A 9,586-nucleotide genomic window follows, 5' to 3' on the forward strand; every position below is an offset into this window, starting at 1 on the left:
TCCCTTCTCTGTCATCATGCCCACTGTGAATGGCAGGTCAGAGCCTTCCCTGAGAAGAGATTTTGACAGAGGGTAGTGGAGGAATTGAGGAGTTGACCTGATGTCAGGGTGTCAGAAAGGGGAAAAGTGGCCCAGCCCGGACGTGCCACTTTCTTTGACAACTGGGCTTAGTGCCCACCTTGTCTGGCTGGCCCCATCTTCCTTCCCAGAAGAACTTCAGCATGAGTAGGAGTGGCTTCAGAACACACCTTCTAAACCTGAAGGAGTTTAAGGGAGTGGGCATTTTCTGTCAGCTCCCCATGGTCCCCATGAGCAGATGAGCATGGGGCCCTGGGGTGGGGAGAGGGAGGACCAGACCACTGTTCCCTTGCCCAGTCCCAGGCAACCAGAGATCAGGTCAGCCCCTAACTGTGGGAATGCTCTGGTTTTGGGGAAAAAAGGGCCCAGACCTATTGTTTCAAACATGAGTGGCTAGAGACCATAGTGAACCCCTGGGGCTGGACCAGCTTTTGAGCATATTTGCTCTTCACACACAACCACACACACACACACACACAAAAGCATATTTGCTCTTCACACACAAACACACACACACACACACACACACACACACACCCGGGGGCGGGGATCCTGGGAAGCTTTAAAGGATCTAACTTTAAGAAATCACTTTCCATGATCTTCTCATATAAGTGCTACGTGGTCACTTCAGCATCTAAAGCCAGTTGCCGCCCACGTAGAGTCGTTTGGGGTAGTCACTATAGTTTGATGATATTGCAGAGTAATTGTCTCTGATGCAGGACTTGCAAACCTCATCTTCCAGAACTTTCACAGTTGTTGGAGGGAGCCCTCCCAGCAACCAAGTGTTAGGTGCAGTTTAGCTACAAAAGGAGGGCCTCCCAGTTGGGAACATTGTGGATGGGTGACTCTTGACAAATGGCTAGTTGTTGTTCTTGGCTGACCTGTGACAGCTTCGGCAGTAACCTTGCTATGGGCAGGACGACCAGTCAAGCTTAGCGGACAGTATTTTCTTCTCCCATTCTTGGGGGCTACTGCATACACCTGACCATGTCTGTCTTTGTGTTCCTTTTTTAGGACAGATTTCTGCGTACACAAAGATGAACCATGTGACACCGTTGGTAAGTTGGGAAGCAGAATAATAATTTAGGGGGCTGCTGAACCCCGTGATAATCTGTAGACCTGGTAGCACTTACAGTCCGGAGGAGCTGTCCTCAGACAAACCCTGTCTTTCCTGCGGCCTCTTTTCTTGTAAACTGGTTCTTTGACTTCATGTGACTTCATCTTTTGTTCCTGGTAAGTGTTGAGGTTGCTCACGGCAGAAAGCATCAAGATGGATGTTGAATAAGGAAGATATGAAAAGTTAAACCCACGGGAGGTGCCTCCAGGCCTCAAGGTGACTGTGGTTGGGGGCACATTTGGCTCTGAGCCTCTTGGCCACTCACGCAGGCAGGGGACCCCACAGAGTTACACCATTGTAATGAGAGCTTCCCCGTTCGCTCTCATGCGTGCGGATGATCGTTACCAGTGTCCTAAGCAGTGAGGTGGGACTGTGCGGGTGTGAGGCTGGTCTCTTCTGCCAGGCTGGGCACCAGGCTCATTGCTTTCTGGTCACAAGGTCCCAAGACTGACACACAACACGGCAAGGCACGTTTTCCTTCTTCCCCTCCGGAGGCTCTCTCCTCTACTTTCACTTCCTCCCCCAGCTTTTCCCTGTTTGCCGTTTTCCCTTCTGTCCTATCTTCCTTAGTATCTGGCTTGTTCTTGACAGGTCATAAATTTCCACTTGGAACCAGTCTTTGAGCGTAGGAATAGGGTGCTTGCTTAACAGGAAACACCAAGACAGTTTCTAATTTTGACAGCTATGGCACAAACCTTTATTCTCCAGGAGCTCAAAATATGGCACCACCAAGAGCAAGATTCTGAATGTGATGTGCTTAGAATTGCAGGAAAACAGTATAGGATCGACAAATGTATATTATTGTGGGATTCAAATGTTTAAAAACCCGTGCTTCCTAGGGAGTCCTAGCAGTGGGTAACCCTTCGCTCTGGCTCAGCCACATACGAGCTGGGTGACCTTGAGTAAATCTCCATAAAAACAGTCATTTTGCACTAGGTGACTTAAAAGGCCCTTCAAAATCTAGCATAATGGTAGCTAGCATTCATGTCCCATTTTAGAGTTTACAAAATGATTTTTTTTTATATTCTATTTCATCAATCCCCTAAACAAATGCAAGAGACAGGTGTCAAAAACTGACCAACCAATCCATGCTTCATTCTCTGGGGGCCGTCTCCAGAAAGGAATCACTACACTAAGCAACGTGAACTGGGCTTCAACAGAGGGAGAGCTGATGCCCGTCGAAACCCGTCAAAATCTGGTTGGGGCTAGACCAGTGCGGCTTGAGCTCTGTCCATTGACAGAGCTGCGAAAGCATGTTGTGTCTTGAGGAGTGCCGTTCTTTCCCCGTGTTCACGAGTCAGCTTCTGTGCTTGTGCTGGGAGGGGGCCCTGCTGCAGGCTCGCCCCTGAGGAGATGCTGACCCATCGGATTGCCCATGCCTGTACGCCTTCCCCGAAAGACTCTGCGCCCTTCACCCGTGTGTCCTTCAGTGCCCAGCCCAGTCACCGCTGTTAATTGATTGAATGAATGAACGAACAGATGAATCTGAATGCAGATGAAGGAACTCCAGCACTTCTGAATAACCAGCATTTTTATCACATGGTTTTCTTCCATATGGATTTATAGCTGGCTCTTTTTTCTTTCGAGTATACAACTTTCCTGTCAACCATTCATTGTGATTACGTACTCTATTTCAGACCCCCTGTTGAAGAGCGGACAGCTAGTTCTGTCTTCTTTCTTTCTTCTACACCATGTCACCTTGGTACTTATATTCACCTGCTGGGGTTACTCTAACAAAACACTGTAGTCCGGGCGGCGTCAACAACAGAAATTTGTCTCGCGGTTTTAGAGGCTGGAAGTCCAAGATCAAGGTGTCGGCCCAGTCGGTTTCTCCGGAGGCCTCTCCCCTTGGCTCGCAGATGGCTCCCTTCTCCCTGTATCTTCACGTGGTCTTCCCTGTGTGTGCTTGTGTCCTGATGACCTCTTCTTACAACGACTCCAGTCAGATTAGCGCCCCACTCTCATGACCCCATTTAACCTTAATCACCTTTTTAAACACCCTATCTCCAAACACAATTTACATCAGGGGTTAGCACTCCAACATACGAATTTCGGGGAGAGGGGGGCACCATTCAGTCCATAACACTACTCATTTGACACTTTGCATAGTGCTGGTGAAATCTTATGTCCTGTGTGACCTCCCAGGTGTGCATGCGTCTCATTTCCTCCACAAAATCTTTTAATTGCATGGACCAGCTGTAATCATTCTTTATGTGACAGCCGCTTAGCTCAAGGCTGAACCAGCCCTGTCTCGTACTTCCTTATTGCATGCTCTTTCCAATACGTCGGTGATTTTCAGCTTCTACGAAGGAAATGAATCCCTTCCTTAAAAACAAAAAACAAAACAAAACTTACATGGTGCTTTTGTTTTAACGTGCCATAATTTATTTGTACTTATTATCAAGTCAGTTCATAAGAACAGTGGTGATTCCATGAAGAGAAAAATTTGAAAGCTGGGGTTATGACAGGTTTATAGCAGTCTCATCCAATTTATTTCTGTACTTTTTTTTTTTTTACCTTTTATTTTGCAATAATTATAGAATCATTGACAATTGCAAAAGAAGTTCAGAGAAGTCTCTTGTACCTATCACGTTGCTTTCTCCCATGGTTGCATCTTATGTAACCATAGTGTATTTCCAAAACTGGGAAATTGATTGGCACAGTACAATGAGCTAGACTACAGATCCTACTCAGGTTTCACCGGTTTTTGCAGGAACTTGTTTCGGGGTATGTTTTTACATATGGCTCCATGCCATTTTGTTACATATGTAGATTCATCCAACCACCAAGACAGTCAGGATCAGAACTGGTCCATCACCTCCAAGCAGCTCCCTTGGGCTGCTCCTGTAAATCTCCTTCTCCCTCCCTCTTTCCCTACCTCCTTCCCTCCCTTTCCTTAATCCCTGGCTACCGTGTATCTGTATTCCAACTCTATAATTTTGTCATTCCAGCGTCCAATTTATTTTTGTATTTGTTTTGATTCCACAGAATGGAAAAACAATCTGAATCATATAGATATGTGGTTGCCAGTGCTAAGAGATTTTGAACAGCTATCTTCGGATCTCAGGGTCAGGCTTTGGCAGGAGGGGCCGTGCCCTCGGTTTTGCAGAAAATGGGATACTGTGGCACCTCGAGAAACTAGAAGCTTGGGGATTGCCGGTGTTTTAGAATTTGGCACATAATAGTGTTTTCTGTTTGCTTTCTTGGTTTGATTCAGGTATAAACTTACATACAGCAAAGGGTACAAATTTTGGTGGATTTTTAATTTATGCCTGTGCTTTTTTTTTTTTAGTTTATCTTATATTTATTGAAATAGTTTTAAAGCAGCGTTTTGAATTCTCTTTTAACCTATTTTTCAAATGGTGGTAAATGTATATAACATAAAATTTATACATAAAATCTTAACCATTTTTAAGTATGTAGTTCAGTGGCATTAGGCACATCCACACTGTTGTACAATCATATGCCTGTATTCTCAAAACCACTACTCAGATTAAGGTATGGAATGTCATCAGCGCCCTCAGAGGTTCCCTCATGCCCCCTCCCAGCCACTCTCCCCACAAAGGTAACTTGCTGTTGTAAACGTTTTAACCACTGTCCTAAAAAGTAGCTTAGAATAGATTTCATTTTTATTTTTATTTATTTATTTTTAAAGATTTTATTTATTCATTTGACAGAGACACAGCGAGAGCAGGAACACAAGCAGGGGGCGTGGGAGAGGGAGAAGCAGGCTTCTGGCAGAGCAGGGAGCCTGATGCGGGGCTCGATCCCAGGACCCTGGGATCATGACCTGAGCCAAAGGCAGACGCTTAATGACTGAGCCACCCAGGTGCCCCTACAATAGATTTCAAAGTGAAATTCGAACGATTCATTTGGAGAACCTCTGAGGTAGCTAGTGGAGTTTGGGGTTCTGTTAAAAAATACTTCCCCTGCTCAGTCTGCATGAGCCCATTTCAGCAGACCAGGATCCTGATTGCGAGGAACAGGCAAAAAGGGCATTTACCAGAAGGGGGCTGCCCATGCGGGTGGCAGATCTGGTTGGAACACAGCACCCCAGGCAGCCCTGGCAGGTGAGGCTGTAGACGCCATGCAGAGGTCAGTGGCAGGGCCTGTGGGGGATGGCCTCCATCTGCCCCAACAACCGGCTGCTTGTCACCTGCCATAGGTCGTGTGGCCTGCAGCTCCTCAGCCCACCGGCACGGGCCTGAGGGAGGCTCTGGCTCTTTGGGCTTCCACAGCGGGGTGGGGTGGGGGCAGTAGTACTTCCCACATCAATGCACGGGAAGGCGTTCTCCAGAGGGGGTCGACGTGCTTTAGCCAGGGGGAAGGATGGATGCTGGACATTCCAGAACCACCAATGTCCACTACATCCCTGACCCTTTAGTGAAGATTGACATAGGAGAAATGCACGTGTCTGCAGCTTACTATCTGTGCACGTTACAGGGATCCTGCTGACATAGGCAAGGAGGGCTTCCCTGGCCTTAGCTCCAAGGTGGTCCTGACCCCATGAGGGGAGAGGCCTCATCAAGCTGCCTGCACAGACGGGTGAGCACGCTTTTAAAACAATCCTGCCTGACGGACCCTCCCTCCCAGCTCTGCCAGTCCTGGCCACTATGGAAGGAGAAGGGATGGCAGCACAGAGGTCCCGCTGATCTCCCCCTTTTAGGAGGACACCTACAGGGAGAAAAGGCAATGCTTAACCTTTTTCCAGAAGGTTCTGGAAAAACAGCTTTGTTGCTAAGAGAAGCAGCTGCTTCACCCCTCGCTGGGTGGTCCCTACTTTGCACATTTGAGACCTTGGCTTTGTGGGGGTGTGGGCTTTTGCTCCATTGAATTGCTTCATCCTGAGGAAAAAGCTGTCCTAGGCAAGAAGGAGTGTGAAGGGTCGAGACCTCTGGAAACCTCTGTTCATCCTTCTCATTCCTCTTCCCAATGCACATACCTCTGGGCGTCTGTAGGTGGTACCTGAGCAGACTGGATGATCAAACACATCTCAGTTACATGGCATTTGTCCAGGTCCCACCCTTAGCTGTAAACTGAGCTCTGGTGATTTTTTGTTTTGTTTTGTTTTTGGACAACAACCGTATTCAAGCTTCACGAATTTAGTTCTAATTATTGGGATTTGTATTTCTTCCTTGATCGCTCTCATTTTTTTAATTAATGGAAAAGCCTCCTTTCTCCCATTGCTGCCAAGTCAAGGGATGTGATATGTGATAATCCTGCACAAAAGGACAATGGAAATGTTCAGTGGCCTCATGAAATGTTTCACACACGCGGCCAGGGAGATGCCGCTGAGGGGCTCCAAGACTGGTCCATGCACTGGGGCCCTGCTGCTCTGGACTGAGGGCCCCGTGGCTGTCCCTGAACCTGGGTGTCCCTGTGTGGCTCACAACACTGGTGCTGAGCTCCCCGATAGGTCTGGGCAGCCCCGTGGGGTCGGAGCATCACCCGCCAGGATGAAGCAGACATACCTGCTTTGGAAGTCTGTTTCAGGCCAGCCTCCAGGAGGCCACGGAAGGAAGATTTGCTGGGAAACCAGTGAGAGACGAGGGTGAGTGGGGCAAGTGTCCTAACACTGCACCTGTTGGGTTTTTATTAAATAAGAGCGTCAGAATTTCTGAACTATGTCATGTCTAATTAGGGCTTAGGCAAGAAAGTCTTGTATGTATTAAAAAACAACATCAAAATGTATTCCTCTGGCTGTACTTTATCCCCCCACCCTCGTCACTCATCACTCTGGAGGACCTTTGGGTATTCCAGTCCCGGTGCTGTGGCTGAAAAACTGTGTAGACCCCTTTTGGAATTTCCTTCAGGATGCACATTCATTTTTTTGTGTTTTCCTGGTGTTGCTAGGCCTTCGTTCTGTGAGGGCGGTTTTGAATTGTAGAGGTGTCAAAGGTTCTGTGTGCTGAATGCAGCCGGAAAGTACCGTTTGAGATAAAAATACAAAAGTTTTACTAGTAAGACTGAACTTCGGGTTTGTTTCTGAGAGCTTTCCTGTGGGTTTGTTTGCTCTATTTTGTTATGCCTTGTGACCTGACAGACGTCAGGGTTCAGTTTTGCTTCAAAATTATTTGTCAGAAGTAGGCTCCAGATGTTTGTCCCCAAAGGGCAATTACCCCATTGAGTGAGCAAGCTCTGATGTGTCTTCCTTATAACCCCACCTCATGCTGGCCTCAGTGTCAGGCTGACACTATCTACCTTGAGAGGTTTCCAGAAGAGAAGGCTTAACAATCGATGATATGTTAGTTGTCCCAAATCAGATGACCTGAGGTCTTCAGCATGTTCATCTATTTTTCAGAAGTTAGATTGGTATTTATCGTCAGGCTCTTGACCATGATCTGTGATTTTTGTGTGTGTGAGGTTTTATGAAAGGCTTCAATTTTGGAAATCAAATATGCATGCATCATCTAGCAATCTGTGATTTTTTTGTGTGTGAGGTTTTATGAAAGGCTTCAATTTTGGAAATCAAATATGCATGCATCATCTAGCAATCAGGGATTCAGACTGTTCGGGCAAGTGCTGCCTTCCTCCTCATATGAAGAAAAAAAAAATTGGCCATCCTCTTAAGAGAGGACAGTTGCATTCTGTTAATGTGAGGGCTGTGCTCCCTGCGCATTCAGCTTGGATTTCTCAGCCAACAGAAATTATCTGGGAAAGCTAAATAGTATATACTTCAGGAGGCTGGCTTCTTCCTTCACCTGTGCAGGTTTAGAGTGGTTTCTCAAAAATGACAAGTTGCGTCTGGATGTTCGAGAGGGTCTTCTAAAAGATCTTTGTTGGAGCTGCCATGCCCAAGGAGAACAGAAGCGGGCAGGCCACGGGGTGGGCCCGGCAGCGGCGGGCGGGGGGGGGGTCCTCCGGCCTGTTTAGCGCTCTGGCTGTCCTGTGGCATGACCTGGAGATAGTGATTGGAGAGAATGAAAAGACGAACGAGTGTGTGTGTGTGTGTGTGTGTGTGTGTGTGTACACGCATGCATGCATACGTATGTATGTACACACATACCTGGACACACGCACATGCCTAAGTGCGTGCACGTACGGTGGAAGCGTGTGTAGTGGGTGTACGTACTTCCTGTACCTTGAAGTCTGGAGGGGCTTCCTTTGTGCTCACAAACTTCGGTGAGCTCCCCAGGAGGGAGCCGCCCTGACAGTGCCCACCAGCCCTGGCGCTGACACAAGAACCCAGGGCGGGAGGTTTCTGTTGGGGACTTGGCAGGAAGTCCCCCGCTGAAACCAGTTGCCCCGGGGGGACCAAATTCAACTTTTCTTCTTCCTTGTGCCAGGGTCACGTTTAAGGTTACATAATGGCCGAGATACGTTTTCCAATGGTGACAAATACAGGGGGATGTTTTGCATGGGGTAGGCTCCCACCAGCCCTTGGGAGATTGCGGCTCTGTTTCTTCTGGAACTATACAGAGACCAACAAAACACAGAGCCGTGCTTGATTGCCTTTAGGGCTGGAAAGCAAGAGGGCTGCACACAAGAGAGCTTGGCCCCGGCAGGGTTTCCAGCCGTGGTCCTTCAAATGCAGGCTTTGGAGCCCCCTTTTATGTTAGCTCAGGAGGTAGATGCCTTGTGGATGGTGTCCTTCCCCGAGACTGCTGATTAGCACCGTTCCAGGTTCTGCACTCGGGTGGCTTGAAAGGGACTCTGAAACCGATGCCCTTCCAGTTAGGTGGCCCCGATACACGAGGTGTTGGTGACCCTCCCTGCTGTCATTTATCATGGGCCTAGGCATGATATGGGCAGAGACTGTCCGTCTCCGTTGTTCTCTCTGTGTTTCCACCTCACGCCCGGAGGAGTGCTTTATGATGAGCTTGGACTGAAGTGGGATGCTGCATCTCATTATTGGCGTGGCTCTTCCTCAGGGCATGCAACTCTCAGTCAGTCCCGACCCTTTATTAGCTTTGTTAGAAACAACCACCAAAACCCCTCCTCAAATCGGGGGGGAAGGATAGGGAGTAGAATCATAAACAGGAAACTAGGTCTTCGTGAGATGCTTTTTGTGTAATTGTGAGTCCTGACGCGCTCTTGGTGCCTGTGTGCTTCCTGCATGTTGAGAGCCTGAGGAGTGGGCCAAAGGTGAGGGGGCCGGTTTCACATCTGCCGCCAGTCCAGTGGGAACAAAGAATTGGAGAAGGGCTCCCACCGCTGCTTTCTTTACAGTGTGACCCTCATGGTGGTCCCTCGTACCACCCAAAGAGCCCCGTCATCTCCACAGTGAACACTGAGCCATCCTCAGGGACCGCAGTTGGCTTGGTGTGATGGTCTGAGCATCGGCCCTGCAGCTAGACGTGGGTTCGAGTCCTGCCTCCGCCACTGTCCTTGTGTGAGTCATCCCAAATCTCCAACTCTGTTTTCTCATCTATAAAATGGGAATAAGACTAC

The 9,586-nt window shown here is 48.2% G+C and overlaps 1 protein-coding gene across 2 annotated transcripts in view; it reads left to right on the plus strand.

Moving 5' to 3' along the window:
• Positions 1–9,586, plus strand: part of ADAMTS17 (ADAM metallopeptidase with thrombospondin type 1 motif 17) — a 280,407-nt gene that overhangs the window by 23,228 nt on the left and 247,593 nt on the right. For both annotated transcript variants that reach the window (XM_081831556.1, XM_081831555.1), the window contains exon 4: positions 1,093–1,136. In XM_081831556.1, the coding sequence (XP_081687682.1) occupies positions 1,093–1,136 (44 nt within the window). The remainder of the gene's footprint in view (positions 1–1,092; positions 1,137–9,586) is intronic.

The sequence above is a fragment of the Leptonychotes weddellii genome, chromosome 9 (genome assembly GCF_054177405.1).
Source record: "Leptonychotes weddellii isolate Sample4059 chromosome 9, ASM5417740v2, whole genome shotgun sequence".
Lineage (NCBI taxonomy): Eukaryota > Metazoa > Chordata > Mammalia > Carnivora > Phocidae > Leptonychotes > Leptonychotes weddellii.